General features: G+C 34.6%; 2 protein-coding genes across 6 annotated transcripts in view; one reads left to right on the top strand and one right to left on the bottom strand.

Annotated features, from left to right (window-relative positions):
* The window catches only part of LOC128225575 (39S ribosomal protein L28, mitochondrial-like), a 45,618-nt gene that overhangs the window by 6,958 nt on the left and 12,735 nt on the right, over positions 1-25,925 (top strand). The gene's annotated exons all lie outside the window — the stretch shown is intronic.
* On the bottom strand, positions 144-24,680 carry LOC128225573 (serine-rich adhesin for platelets-like). 5 transcript variants are annotated; one of them, XM_052935444.1, is made up of 3 exons: positions 24,582-24,680; positions 5,267-5,352; positions 144-3,020 (listed from the first exon to the last, which is right to left on the bottom strand). In XM_052935444.1, exons 1-3 carry the CDS (start codon positions 24,640-24,642, stop codon positions 633-635), a joined length of 2,535 nt encoding a protein of 844 aa, XP_052791404.1. In that variant the 5' UTR covers positions 24,643-24,680; the 3' UTR covers positions 144-632. The 5 variants fall into 5 exon arrangements, with proteins under 5 accessions (XP_052791404.1, XP_052791408.1, XP_052791407.1 ...); XM_052935448.1 differs by lacking the exon at positions 24,582-24,680 and adding an exon at positions 21,249-21,332; XM_052935447.1 differs by lacking the exon at positions 24,582-24,680 and adding an exon at positions 12,372-12,510.

Below are 25,925 nucleotides of genomic sequence, written 5' to 3'. Positions count from 1 at the left end.
CATAAAATCTTCTCCGCCATAATTATAAGCATCACCATCATCATTATCATCATCATCATCATCATCATCATCATCATCATCATCATGATGATGACTAGTAATCATTTTAAAGATTTAAATGCAAAAGTACAATGAAGCAAATATAACTTTTCATGTTTTTATTGTTCATCTTTAACAACATACAGCAAGCACTGTAAATAAATATTCAATACATGTAATATAATGCTGTTAATATACATGACAAAATACATGTGCTTTCAATTTACAAACAACAAAAAGAATAAAGCAGTGAAGAAAAGTTGGGTTAGAAAAACAGTCTGCAGTAAAGTGTTATCAAACTAAAAACTGTCAACTGAGCAGTGAGTTTAAAGTTTGCAGTGTTGCAAATAAAGTCAAACTGAACAACATTAATAAAATAACTCATGCAGAAAGTTAGTAATAATTCACATGGATTTCTTAATCATAATAATTGAACAAAAATATACAAAATGAGACGATTATCACAACCATAAAATCTCACAACCAACGTCACAACATTAACTAGAGCACTAAAATCACTTCAAGTTCATGGCAAGTCTTGCACTGGTAAACATTGCACAATAATGTATGTTTTATTAATACTGATATTCAAATTATAAGTTGGCAAGAGTCTCAATCTGTGGCTTTCCTGATCGGTCACGTTGACGGAAACTATCGCTAAACTTCTTAAATTTACGAATCACAGCTTTCTTGTCCATAACCCTGGTTTCGCTCTGAAGGTTAGCAGTTCCAGCCGAGGGGAACAACTGACGTTTGCTGCTTGGCAAGCCGTTGGTGAACTGTTTGGGAGTAGATGTCTTGTTGTCTGGTGTCTTTGACTTACGTCTGAAGCGGAAGAGGTTTTTGAGGGGCTGCGTTTGTTTTGGAACCTTGAAGGTGGCGCCCTCTGGCACGGGCACATTCTGGACCTTGGGCGAGTTTGCGGGGGCCACAAGGCGGGACTGGAGGTTCACATGGGGTGCCCTGGTGTTAATGTTGGAGTCTGATGATCTAGCATCACTGGTGCTTGAGACTCCACTAACATGAGAACTGTTGGTGCCTGGAGAGTTGTATGGAGCGTTAATGCCACTACTGCACACGCTGGTTGGACTGTCAGTAAGTATTGAGTCAATATTAGCACTGCCACTGCCTTGAGAGGCTGCATTAGCTGGATTGTCATTGCTAGAGCTAGACTTGCCCTGACACTCAGGACGCTCGCTCATGGCCGTCATCTCATCATCACTAAACGACTCCAGCACACTGTGATCATCATTGAAGTTTGAGGTACACACACTAGTCAGGTCTGGCAGGGAAGCTCTGTGAGCTCCAAGAGAGGAGCTGCCACTGGACTTGTCCTGTAGTTTTACTCTGGTACTAGAGCGAGGTAGAGTGTTTGATTTAGGCACAGAACATTCAGTCAAGTCCCCACACATGCTTTCAACAAACAAGGCCTCCTCTTGGCAAGTGTCACTGGGTTCAATCACTGATACCACATCGTATATGGTCTTAGAGCATGGCTCCCCTAACAGCACATGTAATTTATGATCCTTACATCTGTGCTCAGAATCACTGTCTCGTGAACTAATGCTACCACTTCTGGCACGTTTGGATGGAGGAAGAGGAGGCTTGTTGTTGGCTTTCTTCTCTGAATTAGTCACTTTCTTAATGTAAGATTCCTCCAGGCTAATGTCCTTATCAGACCCACTGTCCCCATCATGAATTGACCATGTGTACACACTTTCACAGTCACTGTGGTCACTGTTGGGCCGGATCACGGAGATGGTGGCCTTGCCCCCGCTGGGCACCATGGGGGGTAACTCCCCAATCATGGTAGAGTTAGCCATTGGGTTGGACTTGTGCCTACTGCCACTGGAACCACTGGAGCCGGTTGACAGGAAGGACTCGTTCAGCATGGTGGAGCAGGCAACAGGGTTGGAAGCCCCAGTGTGATTCCTTCGCCCGCTGCTGCCTGACGAACCAGAGTCATAGATCATGGTTGATGAAGCCTTGGGAATGAGGGAGTTACCATGGTGACTGCCACGTCCACTACTGGAGGAGGAGAAGCTCTCGTCCAGCATGGTAGAGTTGGCAAGAGGCACTGAGGTGGACTTGCGGCTGGTACGGGTGTACCTTTGTCGGTTTGGCCTGTCCCGTCGTTGCCGGGAGGATGGTGTGGAGTGGTAGTCTGACCCCGAACTTGTGGATGGTGGGGGAGCCACTGGCTTGATGAACACTACTGCAGGCTTTTCAGGGGAGGACTCCTTGCCCTCAACATGTCGGGTGAGGATTTCCTCAGCTGCATCACATGTGTTACTGTCTTTAGCAGTGCCACCACAACTCATGACCATAGAGTTGATCTTTCTCTGACGATCAAGGGTAAAATCTGAGTAATACTGGAGTCGTGACATAAACTCCTTATCCAAGTCATAACACTCAGGCACAATTTGATTGTCTGTAGATTCATCTGACTTTGGGTAGCCATCTGATGATGACATACGATGTGAACTGCTACTGGAGGATGAGGTAGATGTTGAGGTAGTTGAATCTGAGGCAGAGGTTTTGTCCAGACTAGCAATAGCCTCAATCACTGGAGTGTCATTGTCATTCACCTCACTATGAGGTGAGTCAATATAGTTTGAGTTTCTATCCACAAGAGTCTTTGCTGAGAGGGTGGATATATTCAGAGGTAGCCCATCACTCTTATTCACCACACCTTCAATAATCTCATGAATGTCCGGAAACATGGATCTGGTCTCGTCGTCACTATCAGACAGACATGAGTATCCCCGGCTGGGGGTCTTCTGAAAGGTCGGGGTTTCCAGATTGGTGACGTGAGTGAGGGAGCTTGCCGTCGTCTTCATGAAGGAAGGAGTGGAGGGAGGGGCCATGATTTCGGAGCTAGAGTCGGAGTCAACCCCACACGTCTCGAGAAGCTGGTGGACCTTTGAGGCAATGTCCTCGATCTCGGTTTGAAAAACTTGCTCCTCCTGCTTTATGCCAATCTGAAAATACATAAAAAATACAATTAAGCTTTATATTAAAATGCACATCTTCAGCAATAATATTAGTCATGTGTATCCATTCAAATAAGAATTTCCATTAATAAGTATTCTAACATTATCAATTTTTTTCCTTACAGATTTTTGTTTCACCATGCTTGTAGATCTTTCAACAACCACAAGAAACTAAATAATGATTTCCACAGAATGAAACCCTCATTTTATAGGGATTTTAAAGGACCACTGTGTCTTTATTTTCATTCAGAATTAGGGTTAAAATGACCCTTGGTCCACTTATCTGATCAGAGGCTAGACTCCCTTATTGTAATGATCTTTATGTTTTACATAACTTAAATATGAAGCACAAACAAGTTTAGAGATTTAACCTTTACATCTGTCCCACCCTACTGGGGGCTGCATTATTCATCAGGGTATGAATGAATCTTGCGCCAGTAATCTGTCTTTAAAGGGAACTGTAATTTCTATAATCCCAAATTTTGCTGATTACAAAAACTGTGTTTTAAATCCACGTTTCCGCTGTCCAATTGAAATCACATCTGAGCCATATTACTTTAAAATTTACTTTATTTGGAGCAACTAACCAAAAAATCGTAAATCTTCTTTCAAAGAATTACATTTTTCTTCACCTGCTTGAGCATCATGGCCATTCATAAATCTTCGTGAAATTAGTTAATCCCACTGATTTCGAAATGAGCTGCCCGCACATTATTTTTTATGAAAATGTACAGTTTTCTATGAAAGGTCAGCACACGATGACAATCAGTCCACTTAAGTTTAGATTTCCCACATTTAGAGAGCTCTGTAATTATGACCCAGCACCTATAAATCGCCCCAATGATTGAACTAACTGGGCTGATCCCTCAACATGGTTTTCATGTTTTCACTAATTTATTCAACATCATATCAAGTGTGGCCTTTCCCAAAATTCTTTTCCTAACTAAATGCATTTTAGCGATGTGCAGGTCAGGATAAATTTCCTTGATGTTGACCTTACAGCAAATGAAGATGACCAACAATAAGATCGTTTAGTTATCGGTGGTCATCTCGATCACCAGGCGCTAAGCAACATGAGCTCACAAATGACAGTGGACAGCGAAAATTTATTTAAAATTTTACCATTTTTCTTCCAGAGCAGACACAAAAACCTCAGTTATAGGGCTCATTTAGTTTTATCAATTGCCTCGTAAGAGGAGGTGACATGATCCCAAAATGTGAATTAAAATTTTAAGATGAAAATCGTTAACATCTCTGTCGAGGTTTTCATCAATTTTAATGCTACTCTTGAAAGCACTCGAAAAATTGTGCAAAGTGTCTTAACAGTTGGGAATGATTGACAGATTCTCATCAAGGTGGTGAACACATCAGACACACTTACTAAATGAAGTTTTGTTTAAATTTCTAATTTGAAATAATTTAGAAGGGGACAGACTAATAAACCTGTTACTCCAGCTAATTGGTGAAAGTCAAATCTAATCATTTGAGTCTCCATTTTTAAATGACCCAACTTGAAATTTGACCAGTTTATCCAGAACAGCTGAACTTGAATATTATACTAATGGGATAATTAAATATGCGAGGTTAAGACCCCTTAGTTTGAAGTGCTCTAATCATGGGCCTGATTAAATGGGGCTGCCTTCAAGGGTCACAGAAAATTAATTAAGACCAAGATGACCCCTGGTCAGTAATACCTACTGCATTTCATAGAAAACAAGTTGGGAGTCCCATAACCTCAAAGGGCCACAACTCAGGGGGCTTAATTATCCCAACAGGGGGGTTCTTTACCATTATCATGTAATCTTTTGTAAAAATCTAGTAACAGGAGAGAAATAATAGGGGACTATTGTTATCACTGATGATCAGTTGCAGAGATACCAATATCTGTTACAAGATACAATAGGTGACCAGATCAATTATAAATGATGTGTAAACTTTGCATTGTTAGTTAAACAAACCTTTCGGAATCTCTAGCTTTAATAATGATGAATAGTTTTATTAGAAGGGGCTTATCTTTGTTTTAATGCTTGTAATAAAAATTCTTTTAACCTAAAAGCCTGTTTAGAGCACAAGCATGAGATTTATCTGATGAACGTTTTCTCACGGCTGCTTCAATTAATTGTATTAATTTAAGGTTAGAAAGAATGACTAAATAGAATAATTGATAACAGACTTTAAGGAGATGTCCTATGTTTCCTCTTAGAACAATTTAAAGACAAAGTCTCAACACATACCATATCAGCCTGTAGCATGAGATACATCTCATCTGCAGCCATTGACTCGCCACCCCCACCGTTCGCCATACCAGACTGTAGCCGATCTGAAAATATATATTGTATCATGTTAAAAAGTTGTATAATGTACCAAAATGCATGTTTGAATTTATATGTAATAATAATAATAATAATAATAATAAATAAAGGATAATATATAATGATTAAACATAATAATAATAAGTAGAATGTATATATTTGCATGTGTTATTTAATCATTTTAGTAGAAAAAAAAAATGCTCAAATCTGCAACATTTGAAACTGTTTATCCCAAGTTTGTTAGTACCTGTATCAATAGCAATGATAAATCCATCCTTAGTCTGAGTATACAGTAAGTTCACCATTATAAGTCACTAGTAATAAAAGATGAACTGCACAAAGTTTACTGCGGTATTCATGAGACAGTAATGTTGTCCAATAGTTAGTCAGTCCAACACTTTGTCACTCTTCTTAAACACTGACTGTAAAAACTATGACCAAATTGTCAAATATGACAGAATACCAAACAGCATTCCTTAATTACATGCACACACTTTTCTCTCAGATGTATGAATGATGGTTTAACACCGGCCACACTTAGCACATCCATCAAATCCAATTTTCCCATTCACTAAACATACAGCTAGAGCTACAAGCTATCTGATTGGCTAGTTTCTCCCACCCACTTGCCACTATGATAAATTCTGATTGGCTGAGAAATTTGACAGGTAATATCAGTTTCACCACAGGCTACTAGGCAGGTTTTGTTACCTTTGATTACCTTGATGTTCCCATGTTTTTCTATTACATAATGGAACATTGACTTAAAGTCTTTGATCCCTAACATAAATGTTCAAATAAGGTGATAAAGCCTAGTTTCCTTATTTAATTCTATTTCCCTTTTCCTGTGGGTCATTTAAATGCCCACAAATGTCAGGAATGAACTTGAAAAATAATAGACATAGCCACACGCCAAAACCATTATTAGAAGTTTAACATTTTTGGTCAGTTTATTTAAAATGAGTAGAACACTGGGTAATTACAGGTTGTTCAACTTTTGCTCAGTTAGGAGTTTGAGTACTGGTTATTTTCACTTAAAAGTCCATCCAGCAGAATGTATGGCCTTTTAACCCTTGTAATTTTTTTTAAAAAGATTGAACTGAAATTACTAGCTTTTAAATTGTTTTATTGGATTTTCTGGGGTTTTAATCTATTTGTCACCTCTTTCCCCAACTTTTATGATTGTTGCTTCCGCCATTGAGCAGATGCACTGGGTTTATAGAATATTTTCAAATGAATTCAACTGTCAAAATGTAAAAATTGATCACCATGGAACAGATTATGAAGAACAAATATTCAATGTAGGAGTTCCTAAAAAATGGCAACATCTGTGGATAAAATGCTATCCACAAGTTGTCATATTTCATACTAAACAAAGCATCGGAGTTACGCAATCAGTATTAAGAAATTTCAAATAGAACAAATACCTGGCTGCATAGAACAAAAAGTTGAGAATATGAAGGTAATCATTTATAAAGCTACCAATGGTCCTGTTTGCAAACATGGGTTTATAAAGCCAGCAGATGGTGCAGTAATTCACATTGGATATGTCACCTTTCTGATCTCAGAAACATCTTCCCTTGGAACCATTGTTGCTTTCTTAATCAAAACTCTGGTATTGTTCACCAAGCCACAAGTATTGTGCCTGCATAAAAGGACTGGATTGCTGGTGGAGACTTGTTGATTTCATTAACCTCTGACACCCGGGTCAAAATGTTACATTCATCAATAAGGAGACACAAGAATTCAACAGAAATCCAAAGCTTATGCAAATTTGAGGATTGAATATTGCCAGAGGTGAATTTTAAGTCATTTTTGAAAGCCCATGTTGAAATGGTGACTCCCTAATTAAGACCTTATAAGGTTAATATAATTTTGAATCCAAATAAAAAAATGCTGAACCTTAATATAATTTTAAATCCAAATAAAAAAATCCTGTATTTTTCTGCAAACATCAAACAAGCTGGCCACTAATCTAATCATAGAATTTTCCAATTTTAAATAATCTTATCATATATCAAAGAAGGAGTTCAGCACAAGCAAACACCTAGCAGACTAAAACCCAAGTATACATTAGCAATTCTAAACAAATGTGTGATATTGTAATTAGAAGACTGCTCCAATGTTTTTTCAAGAATTTGTGCATCTGGTACCAAGTTTGCCTGTCCACTGATCCCTTCTTTTTAAGTATATGATCCCATGAGGATAATCCCAAACTAATCCCCAACATCCTTAATGCCCCGAGGATCCCTAAAACTATCAAAGGATTCACCCTGATGGACAAATCCACCATATGTATCAAAAGTCCTTGCAGGCATAGGTCACTGTCCACACCTCGTTTGAGAACCAAGGTGAATGTAACAGGTTTTCAAACCAATATTTGTCTATATCTTAACACCAAGTTGAAAAGATGAGCCTCCCATCTTAGCGAAGTGACAGAAAAAGTACAGTTGGGTCTTAGCTATGACAGTATTTCAAAGCAAAGGTGAAAAAGGAAGTTGCACATATGTTTCCTTGCAAGTTGTAACAGATTTTCAAGCCTACTTCTTACACTATTTGACTAAAGCAGCCTGGTAGAAATACTGTTCCCACCATGAAATAATTTGGGAATTGAATTATTTAATAAATTGAAAAGCTTTTTGAAATGAATGACCACTATCATAATTTATGACCAACTTAAAATAGAATTTGATTGAATGGTGAAAAATATGATTGTGCTAGTTTGTAAAGAACCATTTATTATCTATATATATTATGATGGCACCACAAACCATAAGTCAACTTAGTTGTAATAACAATAACTTATCTCACCCATGATGATATTTATATCCCAAAAGTTTAACCAAAAGTATCGTGAACCTTTCCCTAATAATTGAACATGTTATTTTTTTAATAAAACACTATTTTCCTCCTAAAATGCACATGTATTTTCCTGCAGCTACATGAACAAATATTTTAAAGATTTATTATGATGAAGCTATTCTTTAATCGTCAATTAGGTAAAATAAAGAAACTAGACTATACCATTCAGGCATATGATATCTTAAAGCCAAGGTATTTATAGAATGAGTATAATGTAGATGCTACCCTTGATATTATAACAAAGAACAAAGATCTCCAATAGACAATTCATTACAAATGGCACAGAGATTATTTAATAACATCAGCAATATAAGGTGATATAGACCATGTACCTGTGGAAGTGATGCTTATTTCACCAAGATTAATCTGACATGGAATTGTACCAAGGTTTCTATTCTAATGGAACTTTTTAATTTAAGTTAAATTTAAACATCTGAATGATAGATTGAACCAGTAATTCATGCATATTGGGTATCAAAAACCACCTACCACATAATAACACATTTATCATCTTGCATTCAAATTTTAATCCAAACAGAATTGATGTATCAAATTAATATGAAATGGCTCATCTTCATCTTATGTGGGATATTCAGAAATACAGAACTAACAAAGTTATGTTTTAACAAAAGGAGGCTCCTATCCAGATCATTGATTTGGAGACAAATGAGTCAAATATATCACATGTCACAACAGAACAATATTATGATGTCTGAGTTCCTGTGCCAATGTCAGTGACCATTCAGTGGACTTAAATCTGTGTATATCGCACAATTAGAGCAGTCTATTGTCCACATCATTAAGTGAGCATTCCCTGTCAGATAAATGTCTTCATGTTTCTATGGAAACAAGGTATCAAAATAAAATAAAGAGGATATTTGAATATAATTTTTGAAAGCTGCAACTAGTTTTAACAATGAATTTAAATTGACATTAAATAAAATCTAGACCCTATACTGATAGTACTTATTATAGAGCAATAAATTTTATTTCCAAACTTTGGTAATTCTAGTGATTTAAAGTGCAAAGGGATAAAAACAACTCTTCCTTTCACTGTCAGTGTAAAGAAATACCTATAATGATAGTTGTTGTTCCAGTGTACATTTTCATAAATTTGCAGTTTGTTATTCATAAAAGTTGTCCTGTACTCCTGATCCTTGCAGTCTGTGCCCTTTACTGGGACTTCTCTTTCAAGTCACCTGATCCTGGTGTATTTAGGGAGAAGATTGAGCAGAAAACATCAATTTTCTGAGTGAAATGTGGTAGTAGTTTTGAGTAATTAGTGTGACATTAAACCTTAATCTTCATTAATGGCATTGAAGTATATCATTAACTGCAATTTATTGGCCCCTAAGTGGAACAAAATAGTTAAAATACTACCCACTGACAAACATGAGAAATTGTGAACTTTTGGACAAAAAGCAAGAAAAAATATGCCATGATTTTTCAACTTGTCAGGTCTGAAGCTGCCATCTGCCAAGAGTTGGAGGGAAACAATACTGTTCAAATATTGAATTAAACCTTGTAAGGATTGATTTTTTGGCTTCTGACATTGAAAAATTGAAAAGAAACAACAAACTATTGACTAGACACTGGAAATGGACAATCAGGGAAGATGAACATCCAAATGTTACAGAATAAATATTTGATTTGGGACCACAGTTTTTATTCCCCATCACTGACAAAGGTCAGAAGTTGTTAACATTGACCGGAATGACAGATATACACACTCAAACCATGATTGAAGATTGAAAAACAGAAATTAGAGCCATGATTTGATTAAAGACTATTGAAGTTTCATTAAAATGATATTATGGTGAATGTTTACCTCCCTGTGTGCTAGTGTGGCTCTTGTTGAACAACAACTACCCCTGACTCCTAATTGGTGTACCAGGGACATTAGGGGCCCAGGACCAGAGAAACAGAGTTTGAAATCTCATTATCGGTGAACGGACAGAGGCAAGGGACCCATTGATTTGCAGTTGATAAAACACATCAAGAGCTTCTGTTAACAGATAAAGCCAGAAATGTGCTTATCATGCATTATCAAACTCACATCAGAGGTTATAAATCAAGTAATCAAAACATTGTCCACTCCATGTCAGAGTTCTTAAGAAAATAATTCAAATTCCCAAAGGTGTCATTCATTTTGTAGTTGCAAATTTTGAAATGTTCAGCTTCTTATAGATAATGTTGAAAAACAAGGAATAATTATTACCTGTCATGTAATTCCTACAATATTTCAAAATCAAAGCCTTTAGGTGATTGATGTTTCTTCCTGATGTGTTGTATAATTCAAGCTCCATGATGTAAAAAATAACATATAATAGAAATAAAACTCTGTAAAATAGTTATATCAGCACTGGTTGTAAAATCATTAATGAAAGGTCCTTCAAAAATGTTCAAGTTTTATACATCATGCAAAGGAGCTCTTCATTTATCCAATCAATTAAAATAAAGTGTTATTTAATTGACAGTATCAATTAATTTTAGGATGTAAACTAGAACAATTAGCAGAGCTGCAGAGGAAACATCTCTTTTAATTATTAGTCTTGATTGCAATGAGACAAGGATGACATGGTGCTAATGAATTAACCTAAGTGACTATTAATTAATTGGTCAACAATAGTGGATGTGCAAATATTGGCTTTGGTCTATATCCTATTATCTCTGCCCCTGTGATGTATGGTTGAAGATTTACAACAACCTTTTTCCTTAGACACCTTACAGTAGTGGACAATGAATGAAGACTTTAATGCTTCTTTTGTACAGCCAAGAAGGATGCAGCAGGATTTATGATACCTTTCCAACATTTTCCCATGCTCATTATAAACACAACAAAGGTTATATGAAAACACATAAGTGATCTATTGGTGCAATTTGGTGTTTTTCTTTTGAAGTTTATCACTTGGCCAAAGTGAAAAATTGTTGTCCTTTTCAACAGCAACCCATGATGCCATGATTTAGCAGCCACTATGATGGCTTTTGCATATTGACCATTTCAACTTGTACTTTATTGCAAACCTTTTACTCTTCCTTGATATTTTACATGGACAGAGCATGATGTTTTTCACCATTATCTACTGCAAGCCAGGGTGCTCTCTTTGTACGACTTTATTTACTTTGTCACTTCTTCAATGCATTCAGAGATATTTGGCATTTCTTCAATTAAATTAACTTGTCCTTGGAATGAAATTTAATCTTAAAATTAAAATGACAACCAATTAGTAACTTCAGATGACAATTGAAAAAATGAGATCTCCTTTCTTCATCTAATGTATGCAACTATCATTTAATTAACTGGAAAAAAATGCAGATATGCAGCAATAGGGAAATTTGTGTGAAATTTTGAGCTTCTTCTTTTGATAAATATCATTATGATCAGTATCTTCAATTGTTTCTCTTGTCCTACTAATAAAAACATGTCCCTAGGTGATGATACAGAGAAATGTGTCTTGAAGCTATACAAATATTTGGGAAATAAAATTATTTTGTTCAATTGCTTGTAATAAATGTTATCTTTATTGTTCATCATTCCCCCTGTAGGAAGTTTAGGTCAGTGTAACTAGAGAATAGTGAGCCTTGGAAACAGGAAACCTCATTGACCATCAAAATACAAATATTTCAACCCCCTTAGGGCCGGAGATGACCACCTATGATACATTTCAGATTATCATTTGTCTATCCAAATAAACAAGTTGTTAACATGAACTTTTACTTTGATGTTGGACTTGTTAAAATATTATCTAGCATAAATCATGAAATTGATTTAAAAACTGTTGCATTTATTACAGGCACTTAATAGAATTTATAGAGCCAAAATTTAAGAGTTAATTGTTTTATTACAGGGTCCAGGTGTGACTTTGTACAGCTATTCTAGACAAAATGTAAAGAATGTTTTAGATATGAGAGATGAAAGCTAATAAAACTATGATCACTTGAGTGGGGTCAGTTGTACCTATATCAAATAGCAGTTTATTTCTCCCTTTGCTGGAAACTATAATTAGATGAATATTATTTTTATTTGCATTTGATTATGAGAAAAACTCTACATATTGCAAACTGACACCATATTTCTCAAAACAATTAACCTCATATAACCTTCACAATAATGATAAAAAACGTCATAAGAGAAAAATGAAAAAAAATAATAATAATGTCATACCTGTTTTCCCAATTAACTCACCGATCATATTTGAATCTGCAGGCTTCATTGATAAAACAAACACTTTTGTTAAAAGAGAAATGTCTTCCTAAAAGATGTCTTTCTAGTTCTATATAAGTTTAATACCCTTAAATCTTAGTAAGTTCATATATATTTTTTGCAAGCAATATATCTTTGCAAAAGCCAAAGAACATACTACATATTTACTAAATGCTGTTATATATTGTTCAGCAAATTCATCAAAATGACAGATCTGAGAAGTTTAGTTCAAACTTCAAGCAACATTAATTGATTAACACCTAATTGTTCTTGCCTTGTCTCTGATGTATCATTGAGCAACTCTTTCTAATGAACTCATTTATCATCTTTAACCTGGACCAAACTGTGAATTTTCCAATTTCGATTTCTTAATTACTAATGGTTATGAGTAAAAACTTCACACCTACATTGTAAGACTGAAATTGTAGCCTTACATTGTGCTCATCTCAAGTGGGGCCTCTGAAATCCAAAACCTGATTGTTTATTTTTTGACTGTCTATCAATTGAATGGTGGAGGTAATCTTCATTTATTCATAATATAATTTATCAAATTGACAAGATATTCGATACTATCATTCATAAGTACATTTGCATTTAGATTACACGAGATAATTTAGCCTTTCCAAGTTATTGATGATTTGGTGATTTGTATGTGATTTCTAGGCTTTTAAAACCATACAAAAGTCTGAACAATGTTCTAGCTCGAAACATTACCAACTGAGTCAAGTTGATAATGACATTGAACATAGTAATTCCATTTAAGCCAAAGTCCATACCTAGGACCACTTCTAGCACTTGAGGATGTAATATCTAAGTCAATATTTGTCCTCATGTGACAGCCATCATCAGTGTTTGGGAGGTTCAGTAGAGACAACTCCTCTTTTTGAAGAGCTAAACATACCTTAACTGCTGGACATGATGTAAAAATGAATAATAATGGTAAATAAGAAGATTTTTACTAACATTTCTAGAGTCATGAATTATTGCCATGGCAAAACATCCTAGCTAAAAGTATGCAAACATTTTTGTCTTCTTCTGTTGAAATTTTCCTCTTTTACTGTCATCCATTTGGATTCTACTTGGGAACTTTCATAATTACTTTAAAAATAAGAGAACATTGGCTGTCCATGAGAGTCCATAGAAAACTCATTTATCAAGGTCCATGCCCTTGTCCCTAGTGGGGCTAGACATAATCACTGGAAATTAATGCATTTCTAATTGAATCAGAACGCCCAATTAAAATTCATCAATTTGAATAATGCACTATCAGAATTTCCCTTGAAACAATCAAAGTGAAGGAAGCAGCCAGCACAATTGCCTCTCTTCTAGCACACTTATCAAGGATTGGATTAATCTTTAAATTTCCTAAATTTGAATAATATCCCTCTGATCTTTTGATCAGAATTAAACACATGGTTAAAGGTGATCACATTAATCAAACATTCTTCCATATTAAGAGTCATTTAAGTCTCATGTTTGCAGCGTTTGCGCTACATGCTAGACAGTTGACTTTTCTCATGCAAACTGCAAAAACAAAATGTTTGAACATAGGTGTTTGATAACAGTATAAAACTGCATTTTCATACAATTTGCACTTGTCATTGTGTACTGCTAGTTTTTTGGAAGTGACTTGCATTTCCTAATTTACCTTTCCAGGATCTGCGAGAATTTCCACAGTTGATTTGTCTCTAATCATTGTCACGATTGATTTACAATGGTTTACCTCCATCGGATAATGTTCAAATAAAATTAAACCTATTGCCCATCCAAAATTGAAGAACCATTATCAAGACCAATTTTTATGTGCAGGCACCAAACAAGGGGGGTTGAGGGGTATGCCCGCCCACTCTTTAAAAAATGGAAATGTAGACAGTATATTGTGCATTTTGACTATTTCCAGAGTGTAAAGTGATATATCATTTTGATACAAAAGCTGCGACATTTTGTTCTTCCTTTATATTGAGGTAAAAAAAAGAATCAAAATGATGTGCAGGCCCAAGCCCCTCTTCACATTAGAAGCTATACCACTGACCTTTTGCATCTAGTGGAAAACATTGCATAATGCCCTCTTGTGATAATCATAAATATGCTTTGTGTGTCATATACACTTGAATACTTCCTGCATTTCCCATTGTCATAATTTTGAACATTACATCACCAACCCATAACTACTCACAGTAAAGTCAACATTGATAAACAATGATCTAGTGATGCTATATAACATGACACGTGAGTTAATTTCCCCATCCAGCAATTTCAAATCCGATCATGAAAGTAATCAGAGTTTGATTTTTCAACACAGGGTAATTGCATGTCATGTAACAGTAGGTAACAGAAGATTATGATCCTTTGAACTAGGATGCAAAAGCTGGATAGACCACTGATCCTTATGGCCAGTTTAGTATCCATGGTAATAAAAGAAGACTTTTGCAGCTTTTTCTTCCATTTACTACATCCATCATCACAGAAAGTGACTGAGCCCTGCATTTAAGCCAGTTAGGAAACAATAAAATTAGGGGACATCAAAGGGCTACTAATCATCACTTATCTTTTCCTGGTTCAACTCCTGGGCTAGCCTGGGTTAGTTTTATCAGCAGTTGCTGGGGATTGCAGACAGGTCTTCTTTGGAGTACTAATCTTGTTAGTGTTGTTATTGTAGTTACTGGATTATGATTCCTACATTGCAGTAAATAGTCAGAAAATGTTCTATGATAAATATGATGCTCTTCAAGTAATAGTTGATGATCCCAAAAGAGATGTGTTTTTAAAACTTTTGACAATATCCATAAAAAAATGTAGAATAGGGGAGGAATCCAATGGTTGATAAACTCTTTCCTATTGCTATGATATACCTAGATAAAATTGGTATGATTCCTGTGAAAGCAGTATAAAATAGTATCTAATTATATACTGTGTATATAAAGCCGAAAATATATATATCTCAAGCTAGAAACAAAGTGTATGTTCAACATATTTCAGACATGTCATGTCATTTGGTTGAAAAACATTATTGTGACCAGGATTATGTTATTGACTCTTCAGCTTTCCTCCTGGCACAGACTTGTCATCTGGCCATCTCTCAGGGCCCAGGCTTAACAAGTCAACATAATGAAAGATGTATCTATATTGCCCTTTGCTCAGAACAAATATCATACAGACTTGCTAAATGTCACTTAAAGTAAAAACAAAACAAAAACAGTTTACATTCATAGATAGAAAAGAGGTTTTTAACAATTTTTTTTTTTTACATGTTTTACATTCAAATTTTCAAGAAAAATATGTTCATATCTTGACAGAAAAATAATTAGTAGAATTCAGTAATGCAACCATAAAATGTATGGGCGAAGAGCCCAAAAGATGCTTACTGGATGGCCCTATGCCATGCTCACCCTTATTAAACTCAATTAAAAGAGCACATGGATGCCAATTAGAGGTAGGGTCAGTGTCAATTAGGCGGGCTGCCTCACATAGGGATGCTGTCAATGCTGTAGATGCCCTATGTCATGTCCATGCCATGTCACATCAAAATCTCTACATGCTTCAACTGCATTCCCCATAGAGTAAACTCCCTGGCAGTCATTTTAGAAAATTAAATTGGAAGGTGAAGTAACCGGAAAACGATCCTAGCTAAGCCTTCATAAGTTCAGAGATTTTAATTTGGGAAAATGGAGTAGGTATTGAATGAAATCCTTTTGATTTTTTTGCAAATGATTGACATTATAAAATGGACTATGGGGCTTTCTTATCAAACTGAATAGTTTAGACGTGCCAAAGTCTACAGAATAAACTAATTATCCTTTTAAAAGCCGCCAACAAGAGTTAAAATAAATTGACTTGTAAACATAAGCAAATTGAAGTTTGTAGGTCTTTAAAAGAATATCTGTCTTATACAACTGACAACAAACAATGTACCACTTATGGCTATAAAGTAAACAGTTATCTTTTGCCATTTATGTTTTGATATCAATGGAAAAATTGATGAATTTATTACTCTGGCTATAAATGCACAATTGCAGCCTTTAAGCGGCCAAAAAACGCTTCAGAAATGATTTCTTTCAGACTTGTCATGTTCTATCTGTACCACAGAATACCACTACACTCTTTTAAATATACCTGAAATAATTATTATATTTACAAATATCGGTAAAATTTACCACTACCCCACTGATACATATGAATTTTCAAGATATGAAAGAGTTTCATCAACAAAAATTATTGATACACAAATGCCTGACAAAAGATTCAAAATGAGAATCATGTTTCTAAATCAACACCAATTCATGAGCTGACATAAGATGATGAAAAGTTAATAGTTTTGTTTGTGAAATCAGAGGACTCCCATGCCTAGTAATTACATTTGATGCATCACTACAATACCTTATCGCTAAATGACGCAAGCAATTAATGGATAATTTCAATACCAACAATAATACATAAAACCCAAGACTTTTACTTAAGAAGTTGATTGATGCAGTGGTTGACTTCAAAGCAATTTATCAGTTTACTTAGTAACTTAACCATAAAATACTCACTATTTTGTCCATATTCCTCAATGATGATGTAATGACAATACACAGACAAAAACATAACCACACACAGTTTATGACCGAATTCAGATTATATTTTAATAATTCTCACATCTGAGAAACCTAGAATGCATATGATGGTAATCCTTAAGAAAAAATATTTCAATATATATTTAAAAAGTTAAATCAACACCATTAGTCATGCAATGACCATTACTACAGCTTATTTTGTTTTAGAGATAAAGGGCAGATAATTGGATTAATCCTAAAACAATATATGACCTATTCCGTTGTTGTTTCAGGGCTTTTCTTCAGGTTTAACAGATAATTGGATTAATCCTAAAACAATATATGACCTATTCCGTTGTTGTTTCAGGGCTTTTCTTCAGGTTTAAGCCAGATGAAATATGTGCAGACTTGCCTATAGAAAAAAAAATCAATGCCTATTTCTCATAACTAAAATGTTGCCAATTTCTCATTAATTATGAATATTTTATTTTTGTTATCAGTTTAATGGTGGGAGCATGCAGACATTTGTAACAATGATTGGCTAATTTGTCATCAATACAGGGGGTAACTATCTGCAGATGCATGCTAATGTTGAAGCATGTTTATTTCACATTTACTGATTAATTTATGTCTTAATGATAAAGCCTTAGAAGAACAGCAGTTGCAAGTATCATAGTTGAATTAAGTAATAGCTTTGAATCTGAATGATTTAGTAGGTCAGAGTAAGCAAGCCATTTACTACAATCTTACGTCATATGTTCAACAAATTTGATTGCATTATATGTAAGCCTTTTCCTCAAAATGCCCTAGAACCACTCTTGGTACCAGCAAATTATTTTCTACTACTACTAAATCAGCTCCCAAGTTTTTTTTCCCCATCAGTCAGCAGTAAATAACGAAGGCTGACCCTGGAGCCCTCATGATGTTAACATTAGCTAGGAGATAATCAGTCCTATCAGCAGGTCCATCATCAGCGGCCCTGGCTTCCCCCACCTGTCCGCTGCAATGGCCACAACTGACCACATTCACCCCTCATGGCTAATTATGCTGCAATAGTCTTCTCTTGCCCATTCTCATTAATCTTATCACTGATATTTTCCTTTATCTTACATGCTTATCTGATGGATGACCAATTTTCATTAATACACAATTTTGTGTAAATAATTGCTATTTTTGATAGCTTTGCACTGATATTTATATAAACTCGATTAGAAAGCTTTTATTTCACATCAGTTTTGATTTCTTATATTATTAGTTTCCTAAGATCAGACCAGAAATGTCATGTATTTAAACTTGTCCAGAGTGTTAACTCACCATTAGCCTTAAATTATTCCAGTCAGAGATTAACAAATTTCCTAATGAGCTGACACAATAGTGACTGAATTTAGTACCCATGCAAATTGCATTAGCACCACTAGTACCCGATGCAAATTGCTTTAACAATGCATTATAAGATGTATTTAGGAATCTAAAGAATGGGTCAGATGTCACATGAACGAAAGTGTCAGGGGTTGCCACACTTCAAAACATAGAGATGTTGTGCAAAATTTGGAGGTCTGTCCACATCTTTGAAGGCAACAGGGAAGTGTTAATTAGATTTCCACCTAAACCTACAGGCCTCTCTGACCCATAGCAACATTTCTGTTTACAGAAGATTTGCTGTTAATGCAAATAACAATACAAATGACCATTTGTTTGCACAATTTTAAGTATCATATGAATGGGAGGGACATTAAAAGGAACAATAAACCAACAAACAAATGGTTTTTCCATAAGGCGGAATTGAAAATGGTAGTAAAACTGCAACACCCTTAAGCTAGTTATATCAAAATGTTAAACACCACAAGAATACAGAAATGGTATTGTACCTGCCTGCTAATTTTAAATTCAAGGAGATAATTGAAGTACAATTCTATTGACAAATATTTGCTTTCAGTGCTAAGTATTGTTAGATATGATACCAAGATTGACACCAACATGGCAATGAAAGCCATAAAACTACAGTAAATAAAACCTATGGAAACCAAGCTAACCGACAGTGACCAATACTTTTCATAATCTCTCTCATACATATGCTAAGCAGTAAAATAAATGTCCTCCAGTGACCAACAATTTATATGAAGGAGTACCTACTTCAGATGGTTTTTGAAGAGGCTACTTGATTTAGATGAAATACATCTTGCCTTTGAAAAGGTAATTAATATACCTTCCTAAATTAGAAGCAAAACTATGGCAATAAACCTAGTACAAATTGGAGACTAAAGCTCTATATTAAGGTGATAAAGATAAGGATTCTACCATAAAGGGGACAAGACCAATTGACATTGAAATGAGGATGAGAGGCCTGCCATATGACAGAGGCCGTATGCCTGTATCCATCATCTCCTGTCCTGCACTAATAATACAGATATAATCTCAAATTGTGAGCCCAAGTCACTGCCTAGACACTGACCAGTTTGATTAATGAATGTTTCTTTTGTGAGGATTTCCATACTCTAATCAAAAACTTGTTAGCATACTGGCCTGCAGTCTTTGGAGATGCTCCCAAGAGTCTGTCCCAAGGTCATATACCATTGGTTTGAATTTTAATCACATGTTAGAGTATTTACTATTGAAATTCAACCACTCGGCATATGCTTGTTTAACATATATGTAATTTTAGATGTCTTCAAATCTCTTCACCTTTCCATTCTCTTGATTAATAATAAGCCCCCAATTATTTCTACTAAAACAAGTTTCTGACTGGTCATGTTATAGGGCAAGCACATTGCATTTCATAATACTTATTTCAAATGTTGCAGACTTTGTAAGGAACAATGGTTTCATATCAATAATTGGAAAATAATTGAAATGTCCCATATGCCTATAAACATTCAATATAAAGATTGTAAATGGTTTGGGGAAGTGAAAGGGTCACTGCTCCTGACAAGTCCAATATAAAATCAGCCCCAGAAAATTGGAACCCTGCAGGATACAAATTCCCAATCAACAAGTCCCACATCTGTTATGGCCCTTAATAAGGACCCTTAGTATTCAGAAAAGGCAAAGGGGTCATGTTATACTTCAAGTATCAAAAGACTAAGTTGTTATGATTGAAATAAAATTCAATAAACTTGAAAAGCAATATCCGAAATTTTAGTAAACGGGGGTATAGAATTTCAAGCCCAAGATTTCTTCCCCTGTGCTCATAAAATCTGCAGTTCTTTAACAGCAATATAATTAAAGTAAAAAGAAGCATTTTTTCACATGAAAGACTTGATATATTAAACCCTCTTTGCCAAAAAAATATCAGGGGTTTAACTTTTTATACTTAAACAAATATTTCAACTTGTTGAATAAGGGTAAAACAAAATTGGGGTTGGAAGTCTATTTTACTTTTCATTATTGTATAAAATTGAGATTTCATAAAATGATGATTGACAGCCTTATGTGCGATGGTAGTAACATCAGATTAAATAGCAATAAACTATGCACCAAGGGCGCTGAAACCCCTTAGCCTGGGGCTCTAACAGAATCAGTTTATTAACAAGGACTGTTCACAGTCTCACAGCTCAGTACCAGGCTACATAGTCAGATACTACATATATTCTTTACATACAAGGATACATAAAATTAAAAGTTTGTTTGGTGTAGGGTTATTTACTTCCCAACTCTTAAATTTGTAAAGAAAAACTAAATTATGAACATCAGACTTGGCCGTTATTTTCAAAAATTGCATTATAAAAATTACTTACAATGTTGAAGATTGCATTTTCCTCATAATCTTGAAATATTTGATGATGAATGATCATTGTTTGCAGATTCTCAAAGGTGAAATAGACAATGCCTGCTTTACTGTCCAATCAAGGCGACCCCTTGGAGATCATTGGCTTAAATCTGGACAGTCCATTTGCTTACAATTACATGAGAACATTTATGTATTATAAATCACCATGTTCAGAAATGGTAATTCCAGACATCAAAGTAATCAAGAGACACCCCTGGTGCCAATACATTGGTATACATTCACAACTATTTAACATCCATGTGCTAATTAACAGAGAACTGACCAGGTGCACTCATATATCATTGCAATATTACAATAAAGTTATCACAGAGATAATCATACTATATTCCATGATAATCAACACTTTTCTATCATTGAACTGAGCCAAATACTTGATAATCCACCATCATTTACAGACATTTATAATGATATACATCATCAACTGCAAAGTTCTAAGGAGTTGCTAAGTTTTCAGAATGACACAACATCATTATAAATATTGTAATATTATAATAATATGATATTATAAATGTATACCTAGCAATAAGTTGATGGCTAGAGCCACCATTGTCTGCACCTATGCTTGTCCAAGATATCGCCCAATATTCCACAAAGATGTTGTCCTCAAACTTACAACATGTAAAATGATACACAACAAATCTTGACAAATGTCATAAAATGCCAATACATTCTTTTCACAGTTCACTAGAATCGTTAATTACCACTGCACATCCAAACATTAAAGCTTGTTGTTTGTGACACATTCTGTGATAATGACATAAAATCCAAACATGAACAACCTTTTCAGGCATTTCATTGGCTGATATGTGCAGTAAGCAGAAGTGTTATACAGCTAATTAATATGATCCACATTCCATAAGCCACCAATTAGGGGTTACAAAGGGATCAAAGAAAAATTAAGGGCCATCAGCCATAGAGTCAAAGTGGGGTCCAAATACAGAACAGAAGTGACAATGTTCTAATAGAAATTATAAATGAGTAACATGTTTCTTTAAGATGTGGTTTCCATGGTGATCCTATCTGTACTAGTTCACAAATTTAAATGCCCAAATTTAATGAAACACTTAACATGTGAATGTTTTTTCTGAAAGAGTGCCATCAAATGTTTGTAAAATTAAGGCCAACTTAAATATAATTTATGAAATATTAATTAAACACCAAAACTCCTTCAACTTGTTTTAAATGTCTTAAGCATCAATCAAGCACCTCTCGACTCTGTGAATATATATTAATGGGTTGATATCAGTGAAATACAACAGTACAATAAATTCCCTAATTGCAATTATGGACATGTCAAAAGGAGTGATCAAGTTGGTTTTTACACTTATCACTGACATTTAATGAATAAAATAAAAAAATATAATTTAATATGACATTTGTGATTTTTACTTTTTTTTGGTCAAAATGGCATTTTACAAGATAGCAAAAAATATTGTCTGCAGCCTGGTATATGAATATTAGATTTATAACTTAATCAGCGGATTTGAAGCAGCAAAAAATGTCAAGTCAGCCTTATTTAGGCGACAAAAATTCTCCCTATGTGAGTTCACCTGCTTGTATGACCCAAATAGACAACAGGTGTATCCGCTGCAGATACTTGGAGGAGGGGATTTTAAATCTGTTTGCTGAAAAGGGAGAGATACTAATACAAGTCGCTTGTGACATGAACATGTCTTCCTGAGTATAAAACATTTAAACACACCTCTTTGAAACAAGATATGATTGATATAATTATATCAGTTAATTACTGTGGTAAGATAGTTATAAGGCTATAAAGACATAAGGACCGATGTGGTGGTGTAATTACATTGTCCAGTGGTGCCCACTTTGGTCAATAGGGGCCAAAGATGACCACTGGTCAGTATCATAACACTTGTGGTAACGTCTTCCATTACATACGAATATAATAGACTAGAAAGAAGCTTGGCTTGTAATAATTGTCACGAGAGGCTGATTTATTGACTTTGAAAGCTCCATCAGTGACCACACAGGGAAATAAATGTTCACAACCTACTGGTTATCATTTGTTCCCCCTCTCACCACTGTCAACCTTCACCCATTAAATGCTACAAGACAGCAAGACAGTCAATGTGAAATGACATGTTAGCTAAACAGACTGAAGCCTAGCTCTCGAAGATGCTTATACCATCTGAACGGGACAAGAGGCTAAAGAACTCTTTGCAAGAGTTTTTTTTATGGTTCTCAAATTTTCTTTAAAAATAAAGGTGGGGGGAGAATGAATTTAAAAAAACAAAAACAAAACACATTTTATCATCCTTATGACCTTCGGGTAAATCTTCACCAACATTTTAATATTTACCAGACTGTTACTTTTTGGCATAATATGTATACATTTACTTTTGACTTATAACTTAAACTTGATGGAATCAAAATGTAAACTGGCACAAATCATAAATTGTTCAATTTATTTTCCTTACTGATGTGGACAATTATTGTTAAAGAGTGGGAAAAAACACAACTTCTAATAGGTCCTTCTTTCAAGTTATATATGAATATTTTGCAACAACATGTAGCGAATATCAAGGAACAAGTAATTTTCTTAAAACAGAAAATGTTACAGTTAGACACATCACTTTGATATTCTTCAACGGATTAAAGCATTCAACCAGTGTAGCAATTCAAGGGAGAAAACTTCTTCTGTATATGATGTAGACTCCATTGCTTAAAGGGAACTAACTCCTTAGCCTATGGGCATTTGACATTATGACACTTTTATGCTTAAATATTTGTTTTCATTCCTCACAAAGGTGAAATACCATCATTAGCAGCCTATTGTCATTAACATTAGTGATGCAATAATATTATTTTACATTATAATGCTAATGGTTGATTTTGTAATAAAATAATTGAGATTTGGTAATAAAAAGTTAATAGGTAAATAGCTGAAGTTTCTCCTTCCTTACAAAGTCAGTGGTATGCAATAATGCAGCAATAAAATAATAGTTGTAACTTTACAATAATGCCAATACAATGTGATGATGTTATCTTCGTGCTACTTTAAAATGTATTTATTTTAGATTAATAATGGTAGGAATTTGTTTTCAGCACTTTCCAGGTTTTACATAATATTTTTTTATCTAAAATTTTATATGATTGCATTTTGAATGTCAGGGAGTGAAATTAAATATTGTACCGGGTATATAATTCTTATTTATCAACTGTTCTCAAACTTTTTTCCCTACATGAGCATATGTCCAAAGCCAAAACCATTATTAAAATGAGAACTCTTATTAAAACTTCATATTTTAATGTTTTTCTTTGTCTGCGATTGTCCATCTGTCTTTCTGACCAGGACCTAATGATAGCCTATTGGGTATTTAGCATCAATTCTCCATATAAAACCAGGACTGTTAATTGAATTTGAACAAAAAAATCACTTTGACGGTTCGATTCTCTTTCTCAATGGCAGTCACTGAACTATGGACACATTAACTTTCCATCATTGATTCAAAAAAACTGACCTTGTGATGAAAAGGACAGATTGATGCTGTTGTTTTTATAGCCTAAACCATTGACTGGTATTTTAAAGTTTCTGTTTTTTCCCTTCATAAACATTTATACCCCCAAAACTATCAGTGTATCTTTTTCTATCAGTGTATCTTTTTTACTATTATAAATGTACATATTTTCAAATAAGTTTATTTGGGGGACAGTCTAGCAGGGACCACACACATAAAAGTGGGGTAACTATATAACCTGAAAATTGGATTAAATATTAAAATATATGCCTTCTTTGATGTTCCATCTGACTTGGAAACATATTTGTGTGCTTCAGTAACTGAAATTTGATGTTCAGCAATTTTGAGCAATTACAGTTAATACCTTTACCTGTCACTAGATGATGTCCACTTAGCTGAAAAATGCATCTAAGCAGCTCTTTCTGATCCATTTTGGTGGAAACACTTGGTCGTTCCAGTACTTACTAACATTCACTACCACATCCTTTTTTAATTTTGTAAACCTTTTTTTTTTAGATACTTGTAATGAAACAAATTTCATTTCAACCTGTCAAAATTCCAGAGTTATAATTTAAGTAGCACTACACAAAGCCTTTAGAATATTCCTAGATGACATCAATTATAATTTTCTAAATATGGAAATGGTTAATTTATTTTCCTTCTATTCAAACAAAATGTTACAACACTATTCCGCAAAAGTTCTCGTATTTGGATTAAATAATGATTCAGCTGTTATAATGCAAGAAAACAAAGGGCCATAATGGCTCTCTGTGCCTTCAAACTACTTGCTGAAAGTATTGGAATCCAATGATGGAGACATCAGACTCAATATCTCTCTCATATCTTCATCATAATGTCACTCTACTGGAAAAAATTGGACTCCAATTATCCTTGTTGACAAAGTCAGTTCCAACAGAATGACTGTATCATTCTCCGATATCACATCACAAAGTAGTAACATAATGCTTTAATTTTTCCAGGAAGTCCAATAGTCTGCACTGTAAAATGTATAATTAATCACTATCTGTCTGTCATAATTTTCCAGTTTAATTCATGAATGAAAATTTACACCAGAATAACAAATTAGTATCAAAGATTTATCAAAGGCTATGATCAAGTGTAATTATTCCATATCATAACATTATTTTCATAGTCTGAACTGTTCAACTGTTAACCATTGTTTCTACTTGGATGAGTTGACAAGTTATTTTAATGCTGGGGAAACCTATGGTATGTGAAAAGCAGTTATCTGGCTGATATCTTTTGCAATGTTAGCCCATTTTGGCCACAAATCCTCCCCCAAAGGCTGCTGAGGCTGGTTTAAAATTTCCCATAATGCACCTGTCCTTGCCAGGTGCCCCTCCTCTTTCAATTAATCAATCAATAACAATACCTGGGGCTTTGTCAGCTTAATGCCATTGCAGTGCAGTATCTCATGAAATCTTTCTAACCATTACAATTTTTATATCATAAAAATCTGATTTTGATCATAAAACTTTTGTACCTTTATTGCACGTTTCTTAATCAACAACAGTTATTGGTTGTGATAAAATGTTATGCCACAACCCTGCAAACATTAAATATGACTAACAATCGGTGGTATTTACAGCTTTTATGACACAAAGCACTAAAACTAATACTGCAATTCAATAATTATTGTACAGGTTTCATACAATGATTGTAATTGCATTTCCTCATATGTTGTTGTGATGCG

This window comes from Mya arenaria, chromosome 3 (assembly GCF_026914265.1).
Source record: "Mya arenaria isolate MELC-2E11 chromosome 3, ASM2691426v1".
In the NCBI taxonomy this organism is placed as follows: Eukaryota; Metazoa; Mollusca; class Bivalvia; order Myida; family Myidae; genus Mya; species Mya arenaria.
This window is presented reverse-complemented; position numbering and strand designations above follow the sequence as displayed.